Source organism: Haliotis rufescens, unplaced genomic scaffold (genome assembly GCF_023055435.1).
Source record: "Haliotis rufescens isolate VD_foot unplaced genomic scaffold, xgHalRufe1.0.p SCAF_1, whole genome shotgun sequence".
Lineage (NCBI taxonomy): Eukaryota > Metazoa > Mollusca > Gastropoda > Lepetellida > Haliotidae > Haliotis > Haliotis rufescens.
In genome coordinates this window covers 60,665,192-60,689,294 of record NW_025963779.1, presented here as the reverse complement: position 1 = coordinate 60,689,294, position 24,103 = coordinate 60,665,192, and the positions used below count along the sequence as shown (strand labels likewise).

At 39.0% G+C, this 24,103-nt stretch overlaps 2 protein-coding genes across 6 annotated transcripts in view; one reads left to right on the top strand and one right to left on the bottom strand.

Annotated features, from left to right (window-relative positions):
* The window catches only part of LOC124145060 (gliomedin-like), a 53,707-nt gene extending 37,972 nt beyond the window's left edge, over window positions 1–15,735 (top strand). For all 4 annotated transcript variants that reach the window (XM_048398837.1, XM_046514728.2, XM_048398842.1 and 1 more), the window contains 7 exons: window positions 1,518–1,598; window positions 2,624–2,806; window positions 7,257–7,283; window positions 7,502–7,558; window positions 8,995–9,036; window positions 9,712–9,762; window positions 13,879–15,735. In XM_048398837.1, coding sequence (XP_048254794.1) covers window positions 1,518–1,598; window positions 2,624–2,806; window positions 7,257–7,283; window positions 7,502–7,558; window positions 8,995–9,036; window positions 9,712–9,762; window positions 13,879–14,642 — 1,205 coding nt within the window. In that variant the 3' untranslated portion in view covers window positions 14,643–15,735. The remainder of the gene's footprint in view (window positions 1–1,517; window positions 1,599–2,623; window positions 2,807–7,256; window positions 7,284–7,501; window positions 7,559–8,994; window positions 9,037–9,711; window positions 9,763–13,878) is intronic.
* Window positions 15,736–20,942: 5,207 nt separating this feature from the next.
* Window positions 20,943–24,103, bottom strand: part of LOC124145062 (collagen alpha-1(X) chain-like) — a 78,163-nt gene continuing 75,002 nt past the window's right edge. For both annotated transcript variants that reach the window (XM_046514730.2, XM_048398836.1), the window contains one exon: window positions 20,943–23,307. In XM_046514730.2, coding sequence (XP_046370686.2) covers window positions 23,245–23,307 — 63 coding nt within the window. In that variant the 3' untranslated portion in view covers window positions 20,943–23,244. The remainder of the gene's footprint in view (window positions 23,308–24,103) is intronic.

The window sequence follows — 24,103 nt, the reverse complement described above, 5'->3', positions numbered from 1 at the left end:
TCATTTGTGTTAAATAACCTTTACCGAACAGATTATGTGGGTTCAGTACAACTGGGCATGAAATCAGGGTAGGCAGGTTTATTTACACTGACAACACACTGGATACCTGGACACAGATAACTGAAGCTGAATGATTTATGCCATCACGAATATCAAACATCCATGCATGACAACCCAGAAATATACCATGCATGTTTACTTAGACCGCTGTGATATCATTACCACACTGTTAACTAACAATACTTCGAGGCAAACAAAAGTTATTGTGACTTGGACGTTTTTATTGGTAATCTTGTGAATGATCTTTTGAATTTGAACCAGCGAAAGAGTGTGTTAAAATGGTCGAAGAATCGCTACCAAGCAGTTTTTGTTTGAATTTCACGAAATTTGCAAGAGGCAATACATATTCGCGGCAGTAAAAGTTTAACACTGATTCTGTTAGTTGTTTGTGTGTCACAATAACATTTGCCTTTAATTATACATAAAATGACGGTCAACAGAAAGTTTACGTCCATGTTTGATGGTGCTAAGAAATTAATGAAACAAAGAAGATATGGTTAATCGGGCGATGACGTATTTGATATCATAATTGTGTTTTGGACCTTAAGTTTTTAGCCTAGTAACGTTTTGATAACGTTTGTAATTTTTCTGTCAAATCAAATTTTCAAGTGTGTACATTCTTTTGGCCGGCAGTTAATTAAAAACGGCGAAACCTCGGTAGTATGAACCCAGATAGTTAAGAAAACCCGGAAGAACATATATGAACACCTATAAAATAGGAACATATCCCGGGATTCCATAATCCGGATTCAGTTGCTTGCTGACTTGTCTGGTCCAGACGCGATTATTTACAGACCGCCGTCATGTCGCTGGAATATTGCTGAGTGCTGCGTAAACAACAAACAAACAAACATAATCCGGATCTTTATTAATGCGAACGATTTCATCGAAACGATTCTGTCCGGAATAACGGGGTTTCCTTCTGTACTAAAATCATTCAAATAACACTTGTTTGTTTGTGGCTAACTTCAACTGTTTGGAGTTGCTGGAATCTCACATTTATCATTGCATTCGTCATTCTGCATTTACGAACAACAATACCGGTCTTTATCTTGGCTATTTCAATCCGTTACAGTCGTATACATACTCCAATTGAGTTTCATACATAACAAGATGTTGATATAAGATCGTGTTTGGTTACAAGATCAGCTGTCATCTTTAATTTGTACAAGGACAGGCCGTTGACATTTAACCAGAAAATGTTACATTTGACATTTATTAATCCGGACGAGTTTATCGAAACGATACTGTTCGTAATAACGTGGTTTCCTCGTATAGTTAAATCATACCAATAACATACAACTGTCTAATGTTGATGTTTTCACGTATATTGAATTACAAGTATACAGATGTATACCCTTTACTTTGGTGAACGATGTCTACAAGTTTTCAGTAAGCACTGATACTCTAGATCACAATACGGGACGGATCTATTTTACCAGTGCCTGTTTTCCCAGGTCCAGTCGGTCCACAAGGCGCCTCTGGACCCAGGGGCGTAACAGGGAAGGATGGCATAGACGGAATACCTGGGATACCTGGTGAGTTGTAACAAGTAATGATATAAGTGTATAAGTAGTACATTCTTTATTTGCCTTAACTCAACATTTAGCTGCTATCACGAACACCTGGCATCATCGCTGAGTTTAAGTGATCTATCTATATAATTTTCACCTCTTTTTTGCCTTTTACGTCCAATGGAATCTGTTTCGGCATTTCCCGTCAAGGAAAGGACCTAAGGCCGCCGTCTAAGGCGCCCCAATTGGCTGAACAGATTGTTGGTTCGAATCTTCAGTTCACACTGATAACGTTTCTAGGTTTGTCAGCACCATACCCAAAGTGGTTAACGTCTACGACCTGCATCACTACGGGCTTTCCTCCCACATCGAGCTCACACACTGTGATTTAACTGAAATACCGTTCAAAGCGGCGTTAAACCCAACTCATTCAGTCACGAAGCAAGGAGCAATTAGTGCCACGCGCATTGTAATAGCTAATGGAACTGAGTCTACAGGTACTCGTTTGTAGTGGCTTACTTCAACTGTATGGATGCTAAGATCCTAAGTTGCTGGAATCTCACGTTTATCGTTACATTCGTCATTGTGCATTTTACATACTGGGTACAACAATAGCGGTCTTTATCTTGGCTATTTCAGTGGTATTCGTACTAGTATTGAGTTTCTTTCATTCGCTTCAAGATATCAGCTTCATTAGCCAGCAGATGTAATAGTTATTGATATACGGTAGCGTTTGGTGACAAGTGTCAGCTGTCATCTTTAATTTGTGCAAGGATAGACCGTTGACATTTAACCAGAAAATGTTACATTGGACAACAGACTCTGTAGCAGCATACCAGGTCTTTGACTTGTGCAACTATTAAGTTACCAGATTGATATAGTCATATGTTAAATTAAATGCATTTGTATTCAAGTAAATTCAAGTTGATGGCAATCACAGAATGAGGATTAATGTAATAGAATGGATAGTTTAAGAGAACTTAATATTTGTCTATATTATTAATCTTGTACACTCATTCAGGGCTAATGTTCTACATTGTTTTATGCAGGCGAACCAGGTGTAAATGGCACTGATGCGATCCCCGGTAGGCGGGGTAAAAAGGGGGACAGAGGTGAGCCGGGAAAGGATGGGGAACGAGGAAGCGGTGGCGTCCCGGGAGTGCCCGGCCTGAAGGGCACAAAGGGGGACCAAGGCGTGAGGGGGTGGACAGGTGTGGCTGCATCATGCACATGTGAGTAACCAAATTGTATTTACTATCAACTACATATTTCACTTATTACATATTTTTGAATACGGCTTTAATCCTCTTTGTTGACTACCGCTTTAGTTCATCAGATACCTTAATAATTTCCATTTATACTTTCATATTACTTCTACAATATTTTCACCCTAATTTTACTCTAATGCTAGATTTTGTTTTCTATTCCTTCTGACTTGCTATACGCGCCAAAGGTTCCTAACCCTTCTACCTGACCTGCATGTTAGACTTAGCCCTGGTTAACCCCACATATTCATGTATCCGTAGTCAATCAACTTTATAAATTCGTGTTCTTCCCCTTAACGCATGGTTTCCCTATCGGCATGTGTGCTTGCATGAATGCATGTTTGCAGGTCGGAGAGGGCGCCCTGGCCGCCAGGGCGACGCTGGACAGCCGGGGAACAGGGGATCTCCAGGTATTCTATGGATAACATACCTCACACGTGCATATAGCGTACACATTACAGTGGCAGCTAGTCCACACGTTGGTTGCCGTTTCTGAGAGTACATCATACTAAAATTGGGATCGGATGGACAGGCTCTGTGACATGTCTTCGATTATATACTATCAGCTTGAATAGTGCTTCATGGTCCTTAAACGACATTCGCTCACTCGCTGGGATTATTAAGGGACTCTCTGTATCCCAGCATATTAAGTTGTGGACAAATCAGTTGCAAACATGATGACGAAATATCTGCATATCCAAAGTTGGGTAGTTAGTAAGGTAGTTACAGCAGCTGTCGCCATACGGTCGCTTTAAGCAAGATCCCTAGACCAGATATATAAAATACAAAATATCTCCAAAATTAAAGTCGGTAGGACATGACATATATCATTCTATTATTCCTTATAATATGGCGTTGAAAGCATTCTTCGGTTATGCAAAACTAATGTGGGCACAATAGGTGAAAATACTTCAATTTAAAGCATGGTAGTGCAACAATGCATTATGTATTAGCCAGAACATGGACGTCACTGAATATGCACAACGCGTATCTGCCACGATGTCTCTTCCTCACCAACGGTCACCGTGAATAGATGCAAACTCGTGGTAAACATTAATCATAGTTCTTGTCAAACCATCAACTAAACGAGTATATCATGTGTATCATGTACATGCATATGGGTAGGCGGTTGAGCCTTCCTTACTGCCTACAGAATACGCGTAAACCAGATTCGGATGTCATAATGATTCATTTTCATAGAGCATTTCCATGAACGTTATTATAAATAATAAAAAATTTAGAGCATGGCCTCTGTCATGTTACGTAACTGTCAAAGACACAATTATGAGAATAGCAAAAACAAATGAAAAATGTTTAGTGATCTTATATAAGATACACAGCTAATGTACATGATTAAAATGCGCGGTTCAATTGGTCCCCTGTATCGTCATGCTTCTTAAAGGGCAAGTTCACACGGAAATGAACCTATTTTTCTTGTACTTTTTCCACATTAAAAGTGTTAACCTAATAGTGTCATAGACAAAAATATAAAAATATCACAATTAATTAACATATGTTTTGCATTAAAACGATTTATATTTTTCACATTTACCAAGTTTTCTATTTTCATAACAAAAACACCATGGCTTATGCCCCTTGCAATATGACGTCATTGGTGCCAATTGATAAACATTATGACGTCATCATGCTATGTTAGAGCCGCTTCACGTGGTGTAGGTACAGCTGTGTGATTCTAGCGTCTCAGATGCCAGCCAGCATAGTGTTATGCTGAGTCACCACTGCGCCGGAGTGTGTCGTAGGCCATGTTGTTTTACCGAAAACTGGTACTTGATATCTTTTGCGTTGAGAATAGACAGGGATCCAGTTGAATTGGCACCAATTACGTCATAATCTAAGGGGGATAACTCAGGCCTGTTTAGCTCGAAAAACGAAGGCCTCATAACGGCATATCATTTTCACACTATTGTGAGCTTCCTACTTTCACTGTGAAAAAAATGAGTTTACATTTTCAAACACAGATATTAACTAATTCTAAAATTGCGTTTTCTTTAGAAAAAGAAAGAAAGTGATTTTTGCGTGTACACTTGCCCTTTAAGAAAGCCGATTAAATTGTGTGGGTTTGTGATGCAATTTGATTGACTGTTTGTGCGTAATCGTGTCGCGTCACTTCTTTGATTATATACAGGCCACCGTGGTATATGTAGGATATTGCCAAAATCCACTTTCTCACGTCTGTGAAGTTACGGTCACTATTTATGAAGTACTGTTGAGTAAAGTTCGTAACAAACATGACATCGTTAAAGTGCTCGAGTTCTGTTTTAGGCCAAGGTCAATAGAGATTACATCCTAACGGATGGTGTTATTCTCCTCCCTATTGATTTCAGTTCACCTGATTACACTGCTGACCTTATTCGGTTGCCTCAACCTTCAATTGTGTTATATCCAGTTAAAGTCAAGGTCATAAGTCTAAGTGGTATATTTCTGTAATTTAAATACTTTCAGGGAGAGTTTTGACACTGTCAGTGTCTAAATATTCTTTTTGATTGACACATTTCTGGTAATAACAATGTTAACTCGATAACGATATATCGAGTTATCGAAAATGACGAAAATCTCTTGTTCAGTGAGTATTTGTATCTTAGGGCCTGTACAGAACAGTTACACCCCTAAATGTACGCAAGTAAATAATTACACTTTATACAACGGTGCCATCAGCCTCGAAGCATTGATTAAACTTTTCTCGGACTTCATGCACCTCGAGATTTAATAAATACACTTTATACAACAGGCCTATCGAACTTCAAGCACCTCCGGATTTTAAAAGGGACGCTCGAGCTTTATGCACCTTGAGTTTTAATAAATACACTTCATACAAAAGGACGTTCTAACTTCGTGCACTTTAGTATAATAGGGTCGCTCGAGCTTCACGCACCTCCGGATTTGATAAATACACTTTATACAACAGGGTTACCGGAGCATCACGCACCTCCGGATTTGATAAATACACTTTATACAACAGGGTTACCGGAGCATCACGCACCTCCGGATTTAATAAATACACTTTATACAACAGGGTTACCGGAGCATCACGCACCTCCGGATTTAATAAATACACTTTATACAACAGGGTCGGTCGAGCTTCACGCACCTCCGGATTTGATAAATACGCTTTATACAACAGGGTCGCTTGAGCTTCACGCATCTCGAGATTAAATAAATACACTTTATGCGACAGGGCTTCCCAAGCTTTATGCCACTCGAGATTTGATAAATACATGTACACTTTATACCACAGGGTCGCTCGAGCTTCACGCACCTAGAGATTTAATGAATACACTTTTATGCAACAGGGTTACCCGAGCTTCAAGCACCTCGAGATTTGATAAATACACTTTATACAACAGGGTTACCCGAGCATCCCGCACCTCGAGATTTAACAAATACACTTTATACAACAGGGTTACCAGAGTTTCAAGCACTTCGAGATTGAATGAATACACTTCATACAATAGGGTTACCAGAGCATCCCGCACCTCGAGATTTAACAAATACACTTTAGACAACAGGGTTACCCGAGCATCACGCACCTCGAGATTTAATAAATACACTGTATGCAAAAGAATCCCTCGAGCTTCAAGCACTTCGAGATTTCATAAATACACTTTATACAACATTTTCGCTCGAGCTTCAAGCACCTCGAGACTAAATAAGTATCCTTTATACAACAGGTACCTCCGGATTTAATGAATACACTTTATACAACAGGGTCGCTCCAGCTTCAGGCACCTCAATATTTATAATAAAGCACAGGTCTTAGATTCGATGACAGGGAACAGCAGGGTTTGGCTAACTGGAATGTCACTCAAAATCCATCACTTAGAGAAGTTTTGATAAACAAGGTTTTATTATAATTGCCTTTCTGCCAATGTCAAGATAATTGTTTTTGAAGAGAGCAGCGTAGCACGATCACAATACAAAAACATGTTAACTACTACTTACTGATGAGATCCATGCAAGCATCATTAATGGAAGGTGTGATTGATGTATTTCTGAAAACCAGTTATACAAGACTTTGGAAACATACAAATGTTTTCAACATATGATGAACAAAAAATTTAAATGTCAGGCTTTTATCGCAATCTGTTCACTGGAGCATTATGTGTTATTCATTGCCTAGATAAAATATACCTATAGTTCAAGGAATGTTGCAAGGCTTTACTTGATAAAAACAATCAAATTAATGATGGATTTAAGGAAATAGTTGAAGGTCACATGGTGTGATTGACCTAGCAGATTGTCTGGAAGTGGTGGTATTCCCTTCCTTTCTTCGTGTGTAATGCACCCATCGTTTTGATAAATACGTCATCTCTTTTCGTCAAGGGTGTGTCATATGTTTAATCCTTAGACCGAATAATATACCGTGTATACAGCTAACTCTCTGTGTTTACCTTTCCAGGTGAGAAGGGGAACCCTGGTCAAATGGGTTAGTGTTTTTCATTGACAGCAAATGTTTAATCATATGAACCTTTCACAATGTGTCTGAGAGTTTACATTACATCGACACTCTGACAACATGTGAGATAAAGCTAATGAAGTTTCAAATTTACAAAAAGTAATTTTCTCTTTCATGTGATAGTGTCCTTTTGTGTTTACATACTTATCTATGCATGTCTGAATGTTAAATGCACATATATCTTGCAGGACCAATGGGCCCAAAGGGATTTAAAGGAAGCCGTGGCAGTGATGGTATATGTCCGGGTGAGATGCTTAATTATGTTTTGTAACGAAACTTAAAATATTATTTTACAATTAGCAGCCCTGTGAAACGGGAAAGCTTTAAAATTTGGTCGGAAATATTTTATAATGTCAACGACGCAATCATTAAAATCCAGTGATTATTCATCAATTGACTTCTTTCAAGTGGCTCGAAATATGCGAAATTCTTGCACATACCATGAGCAAAATAAACCCGTCAATGTCACAAGATACACATAAAATGCTTGTGGCTGGATTTTACATTCAAATCTCAGATAAATGCATTTGATCTTGATATATATCCTCAGGCATGTATCTGAGCAAATTCTACTATTCCAAATGTCAACTGCATTTGTGTCAAAGGTCAAGGTGACATTTGAGGCAGTTGTGAAAAGATGTATCGTACGTTTTAGTGTTTGTTTGTTTGTTGTTTAACGCCGCACTCAGCAATATTCCAGCTATATGACGGCGGTCTGTAAATAAATCGAGTCTAGACCAGACAATCCAATGATTGACAACATGAGCATTGATCCACGCAATTGGGATCGATGACATGCATCAACCAAGTCAGCGAGCCTGACCACCCGATCCCGTTGGTCGCCTCTTACGACAAGCATAGTCGCCTTTTACGGCAAGCATGGTACGTTCTACTGAATAGGGCGCAACAATTATTAACATGAGAGGATATCCCACATGGACACTTGAGATTTTGGCAGATGCCATGGAAAAGTGTGTCAGTGTCACGAGACATTATATTATCTCTAGTTTGTGATTACATTTTCTCAAAAGTAAGTAGTGCATTTGTCATCTAACTTGCTACAAACATACCCTTTCTACGATCGGGCGCTGCTTTGTGAAGATTTTACACAAGTAAAACATAAGCGTTCAGATTTCTGTCCCTGCGGCATGATTCAGTTACCCCCAGAAGCATGGAACGAGGTTGTATTAGTCATTGTCAGCTACTTTCACTTGTACAAAGGCACAATCTTTGAGTATTGATACATTTCAAAGAGACATTTTGATCATATATCATATTAACAGTGGTGTAAACTTTGGACTTTGGATAAAGGTTACCAATGTAAATATGTTGTGACATGAGGACCTTTAGACTAAGTAATTGTTGCATTGGTTGCAGTGGAAGTTATAGTTTTTAACTGGGAGGCCATGGTGGTACGTAAAGGTTATAGAGGATGAGTAGAAATGGCAGAGAAAGGGCTGTTCTACTTCTGAAAGCACCTGCAGACACCTCTTTTTGATATTGCAGCGTATGTGCTCTATATTGAGTCCAGATATTTCCTAGTTGCAGTTATGAAACTAAGGAATGCCCAGAAAATACACAGGTTTGCTTATAACCAATAGCGACGCCTTGACTGAATTTTGTTACATTATTTTACGTTATTGTGCATTACATATTAAAACCGCGTTTATCTCTTTTTCAGCCCGATGCATCGGCAAATCAACTACAGCGGCGACAACGTTAGGTGAGAATAATTATATCATCACACTCTTCTTCAATATGTGTATATGCTGATAACTGTGTTAGAAATTGGAACGAAAAGAAGAATCGGAAGTTTAGTATTAGCAAAGGCAGGTGGAAAGCAGAGGGCAAGTAGTTATACTGGCTGGAGCAGTTTCACAGAGTGAAATTTGCAGAAGTGATATTAAGCATTAGTGAGTGTGTGATTTGGGTTTTCACAGTGACGTCACGGCCTATCCGCTTAATGTGGGTTGAAAGCCCGAAGAGACGCAGAATCTGGTGATATGCAGAACTAGTATGGTGCTCACAGACAAAGTTCATAATGGAGGCAGTTCCGATATTCGAACAAGCGATCAGCTTATTTTAATCACGACTGCTGCAATGAACTCGAAACAACGTGTGGCGCTATGCCCTTTAGACATCCGTGCTCATATTTCATATAAAATTACTTGAAAATGTAATTCTACCTACACAGTACCAACGAGAACCCATTTTACCATTTTATGGACTGGTTTATGGTCATCGGGTTAGTAATTTCATAGCAAGATATGTTTACAGCCACTAACTCATGTTGCTAACGTCACTGTCATCTCGATAGAATGCTATCACTTACACTTCATCATGCCTATATCCTTCGTGATGCTCGTATTAAAACCTCTGCCAATCATATATATATCAGCAACAACAACGACCACAACGCCTATCCCATCATTGCCACCAAGGAAAAGTAGTGAGTACTTCCCTTCAGATGCTTAACTAACTAGCATGTGTATGTCTCCAAACTAACAGCATCCAAATTCAATATTAACTCTACACTGAGTATCCAGCAAATAAATATGTAACATGATTGGATCATGTTAGTCTCCAAGGTCAATGCTCTGTTTCACAAAGGGGTCGTAACGCTACGAATCTTGTAATTCATATACCTCAACACTGACTTGACACTGAGACTATGGTCTGTGTGTGAAACGGTGCCATGGTAGGCAGGACATGCTTATCCTTTTCGCGAACAGTTGGTGTCATCACTGCTTTTCAGTGATCCATTCATATAATTGTCACCACTTTCTTGCCCAGTGGAATCCTTTTCGGCGGATTGTTGATTTTCTCTGGCGTTGACGTTTTATGTGTATTATATTTGACACATTGTACCTACACGACTTGGTCAGAAACACCCCTAAGGATATCCACGAAGCACTTCAATTCAAATAAATGGGTGCGATAGTAAAAAACCCACTATCATCGTAAAATGACAGAAAAGACACTATGAAATGACACTTCGAAAAAAACCCAGGTTGATGTGTCCTTCCATGACAAGCAACTGTCGTGCAAGGTCAAAGTCATTGTAAGAAAAGGACAACTGTATTCTTGGGTCTTGGTCCATTAATATTCCAAAGCACAAGTGTTTGACTGAAGATACCAGTGTCACATTGCATGTACCCGTGATGATGCATGATGCTGAAAGCCTTCTCGCGGACACTGGTAAGGTAATGAATAATTGATACAATTTCAAATCTCGCCACAATTCCATAAGCCAAATTGAGCATGATCCCCGTGTGAAAATAACGTTCCATATGGCGAGATATGAGTTTATGGAAATATTTCTTATCAGGATCGCCCGGTAGATAGGTTCCGATATCTGTCCATTTAGCAACCCAAATGTATACTGTCCATCGTCATGCTGTGTTTAATGATCACAATCACGGCGTACTTTGCACTATTTCACGAGTTGAACTGAAATCTGAATAAGTAGACACGGACTGTATTACAACATGGTTGTCTCCCTTGGGTATCCCCTATACATTACAGTTTTTCATGATCAGTTTCTGGTTTGCCTGTCGCAGGCATGTCGTCGTCACTCATATGTCAATGTAAGTTAAATATCACATTCTCTATGGTCACTGAAATGAAGACGTGATCAAAACTTTCTGTATTTCGAAATGGCACATTCAATTCTTTTTGCAATTTATTGCATCCGAACGCTTCAGCGTTCACTACCGTGGCTTTCATAACATTCATGTAAAAAATAATCATACGTGATCGTGGCAGTGCATATCGGGCAGAATCACACGATCATGGCGATGACAAAAAAACACCTGATGTAAGTCGGCGTCACGTCGGTGAGGACTTTAATCCCGCGTGTAGAAAAGGAGAGGGAGAGACTCAACAAGGAAAAGACCCGTCTGTGGGCATTGTAAATATTGTGGTATCGTGAAGAAATGAACGTTTGTTCGTGGGGGAGACCCAGAAAACAACAATAGGAAGATTTGACCGGAGCACTATAACACAACATCTTCCCAACCAGCATCACACATCCCCTGACAGCAAATCTGTCACTGCTAATGGCTATCCTGACAGGTAGTGTGAAAGAGCCAGACACAGGTATTCTATGAAGTTATTTCAATGATCACATAACCGTGCAGTATTCTGCTTTTTGTAATCTGAAAGATACATGTATGGTGTAAAACGTATGTGATTTTGCTATCGTCAGTTGTGTCATTGATAATAGCAAATCCGTTCTAAATCGGAAATAATACTGACAGGTGAGTAATGAGATTAAACATACAGGTACTTCGAATCAATTTGGAAGCCTCGCCTACCTGCAAACAACATGACGCTGAGATTCTTGTGTAACTTGGTAGTCATGTGTGTCGTGTCTAACCCTTTCCTCAAAATACTGTGGTTGTGTTTTGCCAAAATGCGCTAAGTCTTGTATGGATTGGGGACACTACCATAACAGTTATAAATGTAATATTTTCAGGTGCTAGATCCTCCAGAAACTCCGGTGCTACATTCCATTCAACCCGCCACCATGTGCTTCCCCATCTGCTGAGTACACTCACGTAGGACACATGTGTTGTATTATTGTTGTAGCCTACGTTAAGGCATATGTAGCCTTTCAGTTCATGTTTTTTTGCTGAATCAACACATACACATTATTTCCCTGAAAGGGAGCAACAATTAATGTTTTTGTGACCCGCAATTATTTTCAGGACATGCAGTGAATTTTAACTACTATTATGTACTGATTAAAATAGAAAATACAGCAAAGAGGGTTTGGGTGATCCTGGCACAGTCATGCTGGTTAGGCTCATCATCAGCTCAGGGCCCTTTTCCCCACTACACGCAGCCCAGACAGCGAATGGAACTTCTCCCAGGAAGCGCTGCCTTGTAAAATCCACCAAGAACATTTCGGAGAATGTGAAGACTCCCCATTATTATTTATTATAAAGAAAGTGCAAGTGCCAGTGCATTTAGTAATGTGAGGGTTCGTTTTATCACTGCATACTAATCCCCATCCACTGATTAATAATGCATTAACAACATGCATGTTTAACATCCTTGTTGTCGTCTTTGCTGTTTTCTATGTCAATGCACTGCCTTACTGCGTTTTGTTTTCTATTCATTTGATAATTGCTGATATGAAGTTATGTTTTGGCTACATATATATTTGCACGCAAATGTATTACGTGTACTAAGTGCTTAGATGAGTTGATTTAAATCTTGGAAAGAAAATATTTGTCTTTGCTTGATTGTTTGAAAAAATTATATATATATCGTTGTTCACCATATCAAACACTGGATTGTCTGGTCCTAACTCAGTTATATACATGTAGCTGGAAAACACACACACACGCACGCACGCACGCACGCACGCACGCACGCACGCACGCACGCGCACAAACATACACAAAAACATACACATACACACAGATAAATTCTTTATTTGGAAGTGCCAGAGAATTTCGAAAACAAGCCACATTAACGTCACAGTGTGTTTCGATATAAGACAACAATGACGTGTTCTGTCGGAAGCTAACACCATCTTAAACTTAATATCATCTTTCCGAGGAACTTGCCCACTAGCCTATATCAAAGCCTAGTCTTCACACTTGCCATTACAAGCCTACTTATCTTGGTCGATCCCCATGTAGAGCACGTCTTGTGCCCCTTGCGTTGAAAACGCAATATCAAATCAGATCTCTGTTTTTATTTCGAATGGCTTCAAGGTGACGACTACCATTAATAGGATAGCAGACGACCTGGTCGATCAGATAACGAAAAGATTCCAGATTTAATCCCTGACAGACATACAAAATGACAGATTGCTACAGTAAAGATACTTATTGATGCCGCATTTCGCTGTGACAAGCTCACGGAGTACACAGTATCAAGTAACACTGGACATCGCGGTAACACGAAACGCTCAGCATTTGTCGTCTAAAAATAGCACTGCATCTTGGACACTGCAATAAGCGTTCAGTCGTTCGAGTTGAAATACAATGAAGTTTGAACTCAAATATATTTAATGCACTAAGTGTTTGGCCGAGTTAATTGAAATCTTGGAAAGACTTCGAAAATATTGTCTTTGCTAAATTGTTCGAATAAGCGGAACCCGGATGCTGATTTTGCTAATCGTTCTCTGATTGGACTTTTAGATATGTGCGATAGTCCACTCCCAAGCGAATCTGTTTCAGCACATAAAAGTAGGCTTGAAATGACAAGGTCGAAAAACTAGACTTAGAAAGGGCTGGTGGACACTCTTGCGAAGATCGACATATCGACTTAATCGAGTTCGAAATAATGGGATTTCACTATGACTTCCATTTCGAAAAATGCTCGGCTATTACGGACTATGGTGATAGAGTTTGGTAACGAAGTGATATTTCAATGGTAAATTTGATCAACATTTTTTGTTCAAGATGCGTATATGCAAGTGTTTTGATTAAAGTTAAACATATTTTGCAATATGATACATAAGATTTACTCTTAAACATGATTACATTTGGTAATGTAACCTACATAATGAAGTATTGGTTCAAAGGAACTCTTCTTTTGTTTTTTTCAGGTTGTTCATTGCGAGTAATTGGTAAACCTTTGTTCAAATCAAACAAAGCCCACGAATGGGGTGCTTGGATGTATGACACCGCCCCGACTACCCCAGCTGATGCAAACGCCATATGGGTTACGTATAACTATACCGGGAACAAGGTATACAAATACCAGAATGATCATGCATTTCGGAATAATAATCCTATGGACATCGCCGACTTGGGAATAACCAGGTTCTTTGGTACCGGCCACGTGGTGTATAGCGGCTACTTATACTACCATGTAAGAGGAGGAAACCAAATCGTCAAGTTTGACCTTGGACAGAAAATTATAAAAGAACTCGGGTCAATCAAATTCTCTGCACACTCACATGAAATGTATTTATATTCCTCCAAGCGGAATTATTACGATTTTGCTGTTGACAAAAATGGACTGTGGGTTGTTTATGGAAAGGACGCTGATGATTCTTTGGTTCATATTGCAATGCTTAACCCCAATACACTGAAAATAACAAAGTCAATCAATGTGGGTGTGCGGTCAGGTTACTATGGTAACAGTTTTGTGATATGTGGTGTTTTGTACTTTATACGAGATACAAGCGTAACCATCACGCAGGTTGTTTATGCGTTTGACATATACAAAGAAAAGGGGAAGAACGCTAATGTACGTTTTATAAACCCATACGGACATAATAACATGGTGTCCTTCAACCCGCAACGTCAACGCATTTTCGGCTGGGACAATGGCAAACAGGTTGAATACCCCATGTTGCTAAAATGAACCTACGCAATGTCATTGCAGCAGGCGATGGGATCGTCCACACATGACTGTCGACTTGCCGACAGCATTGCATATCTGTGAACATGTCCACAGTCACCTCTGGATCGAATATCAGAAATATTATGACCGTTGCATTTTGCCAAATTAAGCATGATAATGATAATAGTAATATAACATGAGGCATGATGTGTGTGCTACACAGATGTGTGTGTATGTGTGGTTTCATGGTGTCGCCAAAGACCATTACCCTGATCATATTATTATGAACTATTGAAGGGGAAGGGAATTTGGAAATGAATCACAAACTCATGTCTGTTTTCATGCCTGCATGACTTTTTATTATTTTGGATCCGTCATGGGTACATTAAATGCCTTGTTTATTCAGTGAAAGATGTGAAACACTTAGCCGAGGCGGAATTGGAAATGATTTTGTGTGATGGCTTGGTCAGAATGGTGCATTGCATTAATGCACACAGTATGTATTTCAGGTGTGTTTAACATGTATTAAGCGTTATGTAGAGCAGTGAGCGTATTTCGTCATACACGCCACAGTAGTACCGTTAAGGTGTATTATCGAAATTCCCTTTTTCAGCTATTCATCTATTCGTTTTCATCACCTTTTGGGACAATCATTCGTTTGTTACCAGCTAGGAAAGAGTACAACATGATTCCATGCTATGCATGTTATGCGACCTAATAAGTGTATAATGCTGAAGTATCGGCATATGCAAATTGTGTCTTATCTCAGTGCAATCCATTATCGTATTATCAGATTACCATGTCATTGTGCTGAGATGCATTAGGAATATTAGGATGATGTTATGCACACTATTATTTTAAGGTATATTTGTTTGTTTCACATTGTGTGTTGATTGCAGTGATCGATATGGTGATATCTTTCTTTCCACACAGTGCTAAACCCCGCTAATCCGGACTGTCTTTTCCCAGTGTCCGGATTGCCAAATGTCCTTATTAAGGAATCATAAGTATGGAGCCCTTTTCCTATGTGGGGTGAGGTGAAATGGGGCTTAACGTCGCGTGCAAGATTATTGCACCTGTATCGACTTGCATGCGCAAGAGAGAGAGAGAGAGAGAGAGAGAGAGAGAGAGAGAGTGAGAGAGAGAGAGAGAGAGAGAAAGACACAGCGAGAGAGAGAGAGAGAGGTGTATGTGTACGTGTGTGATTGTGTAAATGTGTCTGTGTGTGTCTGCTTTACTAACCCGGACTAATGCTGGTTATTTAGTGCTAGCCCACTGAAATACCATGCTGGAGTGTAACATGGATGCTCTCCCCCCTCGGACACAGTAAACTCCGAGCCGACCAGTCCTTGTTTTATACTCTTAATGCCGAGCGCCAGGAAAGGTAACAACGAGTACCATTTAAACGTCTTTGGTATGACGCGACATGGGATCAAGTCACAGAACTGCCTCTATGTATATATGCAGACATTTCCACAGCCTTTGACACTAATCGTCCGCAATGTGGGGTTTCCGGATTACTGGGGATTCGTCTGAAAGAACCATAACGATCCAAACTGTACATGCGTTGAATGACTGAAATATTTGCAACATAGATATCCTTGTTGTTTTTATACCCAGTCATTATGTGCGATTCTTTTCTACACAATCCTTGTTTGTTTGTATGTATAACAATGAATTTATATTAATGTTTGTAGCATGCGGGTTTGTTTTATAGACCCTCTAGGTATGCTAGAACGACGATCTCTTTCTGTCACCGCGTGGAACATGTGTACGTTAACGTTGTCTTCAGTATCCCATGTCGAGTTGTTACATGTTAACAAGGTGATGAAAACATTGTGATAAATACAGCTGAGGGTTGTGATGCTTACTTGCGTGTGAGAGCTAATGAAATATAGTTGTGTTTAGATGTTTAGAACCCCTGTGCATATGTATGTCTATCCTAGCTTGTGTATAATACACTAACTACGAATTTATGTCAAGCGTCACATCGGTACTTCCTTGTGTAGGTAATAAGTAAATTTACCTCATCTTTTGAATTGAGTGTAGATTTGATGGACATGATAAATTATATCTGGTGCGAACGCCTCTGCAGAAAATTGGAAAATGAAATTTAGCGTTTTTGCAAGGGTTGAGTTAAGGTCCGGTGTCCCTTCTTGCAAGGGTTAAGGTATGGTTTAAGGGTCACTTTTGCTAGGGTTTAGTTATGGACTAAGGGTCATTGTTACTAGGGTTTAGTTAAGGACCTGTGTTCGCCCTTGCTAGGCTTTACAATGTAGTTGTAGTTATGGACTAAGGGTCACTCTTGCTAGGGTTTAGGTATGGACTAAGGGTCACTCTTGCTACGAATTAATTATTGGTCAGGGTTTCTTCGTTGCTGGGGTTTGATTATGGACCGGTTTTCTCTCTTGCTGGGGTTAAGTAATGGACTAAAGGTCACTCTTGCTAGCGTTTAGTTATGGACCAGGATTTTGCTCTTTAGGTATGAACTATTGGTCATTCTTCCTAGGGTTTAGTTTCGGACTAAGGTTCACTCTTGCTAGGGTTTAGTTTCCTGTTGGTAGGTTTACTTATGTGCTAGAGTTCGCTCTTGCTGTTGACCATTGTGCGTGGGGGTAATTGATATTCGCTTACTCGTTTTGTTCTCTATTCCACCTTTGTATTGGCTGTGAGATGTACAAAGCAAAGCAGAAGCATGGTACGGGGATCAACATTTTTATGCCTTACTGATGCGAATGTATGTGAATGTTACCTTCATATCATAACTCCCCCGAGACACACAACGTTGTACTGCTGCTATGTTCATATTATGGACGGTAACATAGTATATGGTAAGTGAGTTCAGGCGTCCATTACATACGGTTCGTCTTTGTTACTAGATACTTCCATTCAGTGTGTGAACCAAGTTGCTTGCTTGACGGAAGTTAGGCGTGAATATTTGACTTTTGTGAACTGTAGGTAGATAGCTGATGTGGCTGTGTTTATCGGATTACACAGTTTAAAGTAACCTGATATTTAATTAATATCACCCTGTCAGTGATTTTAATAGAGAGTATGGAAACAGGACTGAAAAATTGTTGGATGATCATGAATAAAAATCAACCATTTACAATGTACATGTAAAGGTCTTGTGGCTATTGTGTTACATATGCAAACCGGTGGCCACCGGGCATCAGTAACTGGTTACATTCTGCCAGAGTAGCCCAATATTGTAAAGGAAAAGCATACCAATACGTTTCTGTCCATGTAAATTACCTACGTTGTATGACTAGCTATATACCTATAGTCACTTGTGGAGAACATGGTATGTGATTAGCTCATATAGCGGTATCAAATTATCATGCCAATAGGCATATCACGTTTCACAGGCAGTGCTCATAGTTGAAAGTTATTGTAAACACTCTGTTGTATAAATAATATGCAGTTGAAATCGTTTAATAAAACTTTTAGAATTTGGATGTTTATTGTGTCCTTTATTGCATCCCACACTGCCCTGCATCAATCCAACCGACGGGATACATTATTGCTTGTGTGATAAACATTCCAAGACAGCCTTTTATATTGTTTCTAATCAACTGAACATCTTAAAATGACGACAGTACAATACAGCAACTGTGTAGTATTTGTGGAAGGGTCAGTGTACAAGCGTACGCTACTATTCGCAATATATCGGCAATATGGCGAAAGTATTTCTTTCAAGGAGCGACCTTCGTTAATGTGGAATCCAGTTGGAAAGACATACATTTTTGTTTCAGCCCTCAGAAGGGACCTGTATTTTTGTACCTTTTGAGAGGGGTGTACATTTTTACTTCCCCTTTTGAGAGGGACGTACATTATTGCATTGATTTGAGTGGGGCGTACATTATAACATTGGCTCTCTAGAGGGGCGTACAATGTTGCATTCACGTTTGAATGGGGCGTACATTATAGCATTGGCTTTCTAGAGGGGCGTACAATATTGCATTCACGTTTGAGTGGGGCGTACATTATAGCATTGGTTTTCTAGAGGGGCGTACAATATTGCATTCACGTTTGAGAGGGGCGTACATTATAGCATTGACTTTCGAGAGGGGCGTACATAATTGCGTTCGCGTTTGAGAGGGGCGTACATTATACCATTGACTTTCGAGAGGGGCGTACAAAATTGCGTTCGCGTTTGAGAGGGGCGTACATTATAGCATTGACTTTCGAGAGGGGCGTACAAAATTGCGTTCGCGTTTGAGAGGGGCGTACATTATACCATTGGCTTTCGAGAGGGGCGTACACTATTGCATTCACCTTTGAGTGGGGCGTACATTATTGTATTGACTTTCGAGAGGGGCGTACACTATTGCATTCACCTTTGAGTGGGGCGTACATTATTGCATTGACTTTGAGAGGGGCGTACACTATTGCATTCACCTTTGAGTGGGGCGTACATTATTGCATTGCCCTTTGAGAGGGGCGTTCACGTTTGCATTAACTTTTGAGAGGGACATACATTACGAGGGCTGGTCAACAGGTTCAAAGCCTAACAAACAAAACAAATTGTGAAAGTGCTTTTAATGTTATTTTTCAACAAAATATCTCTGTTTGTGACGGGTGCCACCGACGGGGGAGGTTTCGCGAACACCTGGTATCATTACTGTTTGATAGTGATTCATAAACACATGCTCATGATATAGTCGGAATCGTACAATCGACTCTACTTAATGCAGAGATTTCTATTGGATATGGAAGGGTTTAGACGCCTTTTTCAATACACTTCTCATATCGTTAGTGAAGCTTTTCAATTCAAGGTAGGAAGAAGTATTCTGAAACCACCCTGAAAAAAACCATTCACGGCAGCTTTGCGGTCATCGTTGTTGTCATAGTGCATCCCATGAAGGAGTTCTTTCAGTTTAGGAATATGATGGAAATCACTTGGTGCCAGGTCTGGCGAGTATTGATTATGAAGAAGCTCTTCGAATCAGCACAACAGGCTTTGCAAGTACAGAGGTGTGGGTAGAGGCATTGTCATGAAATAGTAGAACTCCAGCAGTCAGCATTCCTCGCCGCTTTTCTTTGATGGAATCTCTCAGTCGATGGAGCAAATCAGCACAGTAGGCACCGATGATCTCTATTTAAATTTGACGAAATCCTCATCAATTAGCTCTAAATGTTCTCTGTCAATGCCAGTTCTTTCTTTTTTTTGGCACCCAACAAACAGATATCTTATTCATCTGTAATTATTCATGAATAATAGGTTCAATGGATCCATGATTGGATCTTCATTGATGGAAGATGAGAGACGTTCAATGCTTGTTCTCCCAGTCTTAAACATAGCTACCCAACGTTTTAACAGTGGATTAGCTACGGCACGTATCCCCATGCACTTGTGATATGCGGTCATGAATTTCGCGGGGAGTACTTTTCTCTAATGTGACAAAAGTGTTCTCGGTACCCGTTCTTTTCGATTTCTGTGTCCATTTGGACCCTTATGACGTTAAACTGGCTGTCACTAATATACAAACCCCAACAGACCAAATACACTTGCAATGAACTACTCAAACAATGAACTATTTTTATGGCCAATAGTTGAATGTTAGTCAGGCTCAGAACCTTTTGACCAGCCCTCGTATTACATTCCCGTTTGAGAGGGACTTTCATTGTTACATTCACGTTTTCGAGATACGTACATTATTGCATTCACTTTTGAGATGGACGTACATTATTCCATTCACAACTGAGAAGGGTTTACATTATTACATTCCCTTTTCAAAGGGGCGTACATTTCATTATCACTTCCCTTTTGGGAAGGACTTACGTAATTGCATTCACGCTTGCGTGAGGCGTACATTATTGCAATCATTTTTCAGATTGATGGACTTTATACCATTCAGTTTTGAGAGGGAGGTACATAATTACATTCCCTTTTTGAGTGGGGCGTGAATTGGAATTTACTTGTTATAAGGGACATACATTGTTATTGTTTCTTGTCAGATCTTGTAGATCTTTTAAAAGCCATGTTTACGTCAGACATGCTAGTTGTCAGCGCAAATGTAATGACATGTTTCAATTTTTGTGTCATAGAACAACCTTACCGGCTTTTGCATCAATACATTTTCATAATCACAATCGCTGTTAAGGTTCAGTTATTAATGAATAAATATGAATAGAGATACTTTTCCTCATGAATGAAGCAATGTACGTATCCATATGCAACTTTTACCGTGGCATCATGACCATGCATGTTTCATACGTGAACATATACAACTTCGTCGCTTCCTCGATTTTGTGTAAGTGACGGAGATATTATATCTCTGTTGCATTGACCTGTATATGTAGCTAAGATAAGAACTCTACCACCTTAGAGGAGTCCTTTATTCAAATAAAAAAGTAAACATCAATTGAACAGTAAGGCATATGAACAATGAGTTACAGCCATTGACACGGTGTTCCGTTACGAGTCACAACCTTTCACACAACCTCCCAATGTTTATACAAAAATATACAAACTCTCTTCATGAAAGGTAGCATTTCTACAAGATCTCGCCCGTGGAAGCCATCGTTCTTTGCAATTCTGACATTCTGTCTACCGGTCTAAACATAAAACTAATCAGGAACATAATTCACAGTAAATGTCACACACCGTTCGTGAAAAACAGTAGTGAAATGAATATATATACTGACACACGTGGCAGAACAAACTGTAACAATGATTCGATAAAGGTATGAAAAGAAACCATAAATCTACGTGAGGATAAATTTGATTCAGCTTTCCAGATAAACGTTATTTATGTTTTATTTTAACTGCCTTGATGTGACGTTTGAAATAAGCAGGGGGCATGGCATCTCAGCAACACCGGAATTGCGACCGCATAAACGGTAACGACAAAATAAATTCATGGTTGATATGGCGTATCAACGCATTGTTACAAATTGTTCTGTTGAGCGATAATATGTATATTCATCACAATATGCCTGGTACGCTTTAGTTAAAACATTGAGACAACCAATACATCTTGAGACCATTAACAAGTGCTCACATTCAAAATATTCGCATTAATTCCACCTAACAAATAAATTTACAGGTTGTATCACATGACTACTTCTATGCAAACGTTAGTAAACGATACTTCAGAAGCTGAGTTTTATACAGAGAGGCTTAAACTAATGACCATCCTGCTTGTTTTACCGTGTGTTTGTTTTGATCAAGCTTAATGCCATACATTTACAAAACAGATTTGTATAACTCTTTTGATGTTGCTGTAATGTCATGTCATTTCAGACCCCATGTATGCCATGTCAGATTCTTCACAATTACATAACAAATGTCCTATATCAATTTATATTTTTTTGAGTGATACGTCTCGCCAAATATTATACCCTTCTTAAGTGTCATGTCATATTTCGTATCATTTCATAAGCATTATATGTCAGTTTCACATTATTTGATTTGCTACTCGTATGACAATCAATATAACGTTGTTAATCGTATGATCATCATGTGCCAAATGACAATGAAACGGTAATATCAGTCATATCATATACATGATATAACAACATATTTAATGACTTTTGAGCAAAACAAAACTCATGAACTTCTCTTTAAATATATGTAACAAATCATTAAAAATTCAAATATAACGTACTAATATAAAAACAATGGTATATGCATTTAATACTAGGGTAAACAGCAACATAATTCATTATATCCAGGAACGGGGAACTTGTATTACTTAAAATACTTATTCCTGGCTAGAATTGTCTATCGAACTGTAATTTCAGTAAGGACTAATGACAAGTTCAAGTAGGATTTCCAGGATGGTATTTCAACTTATGCATTGTATATTCACATCTATATACAGTAACACTCAACAAGATGACACTAATGAGAATCACCCCATTTTAGCAAATTGTAAGTCATGCATATTGAAACACAATACACCAACCGTTAGACACCATATGAAATCAGATTAGTTATTTGATAAAATTAGGTTTTTATTTTGTCCTTACCCTTCAAAATGACGTAAACTTACACACCTTCGTATTACAGATTGATTATTTCTGTAATACAAAAGAAACCAAATCTATGTAATTATACAATGCTAGAATGTAGTGTAATCCAATACATGTTAAGAAGATGTTGTTAATGTATATTAACATGGCTATTCACAGACTGTTGAACTTGATAACATACGTACACACAATATGGACAGTGACACGGAATATGGTACGTTTCATCACAGGTACACTGAAAACGAGAAGAAGTTGAGCTTACTCTTTCGGTGATTCCCCAACACAGCATATTCCTGTCAATGTTTCATCCATGACATTTCGTCCAAAGGATTAATTTGATTCATACAATTTATATCCTTCTTGAAGCAGAATCTGTACATGCGTTCATGCTCGTGACATAAACAGGCCATCTGTATGGAAGTCTTCGGCCAACTACGCATCAGCCTATAGCGTCATGTACTGTTCATATGTCAGTACACTACATATTCTATGTTGCATAGAATGCTCATACCTGTCATTACTAAAACTAAATGACACGTACCTGAAAAACACATGTTATAGGCACCCTAATGTCTACACTTTGTTTTTCACAATTTCTGATAGCATCACGTTCTACATGTATAACAACAGTATCGCTCTGTCATCATCCCAGGTGGTGTTGGATGCTGAATGGTACTGCTACTAGTGTCGATATTGTTGTCAGAACCTGCAGGAAAGGTGTATAAGCATAAACAGTTCACGATATTAGGTCACAGAAAACATTATTGTTTCTTATCACTTATCATTTTTTAATGGGCAGGTATGTCGAAGTTTTTTTAGTTTATATTTCGAATACCCAAACACTCATACCTGAAATTGACATTTGTACTAAATGGATACATTGATGTAAATAAAAGCGACAAAACAATATTCAAAAATCACGAAAAATATCCATTAAAATCAAAGTTAATTGTACGATTCCTTCTACATGTGTATATCATGAACATGTGTTTATGAACCACTATTAGGTGTTCGCTAAAAGTATCCTGTCCCACCGGTGGTACACGTCACAAACACATGGAAAGGCAAAGCAATTGTTCACCTGATAAAAAACCCACCGAACATATTGTATTTCGTGTGGAAGTCCCTGGCTGTAAACTCACGGGTTATATTACTTGTTGTCGGGATGTGTTACAACGAAAAGTGAAACTTCCGAAAAGAAAATGCGGAACCGGAAACAAATTTAGCAGGTGAATTAAATCTAAGAAACATATAGGGTGGGATCAAAGCCATGGGTTTGAATGGTGATGAGAAACAGGACATTCCCTTTGTGGCCGTATGTTAAGACGACATACAGAACGCATATGGAATAAACATCATAAAAGTATTCTGTTTTCGGCATTACGAACCAGCACTTTAACCATCTGCCCATCGAGTGTCGTAAAGTATTAGTATGATATGCTTATCAAGATAAATAACCTGCAGTTGACAAATGACTGATTTTGAAACAAACATTTACGACC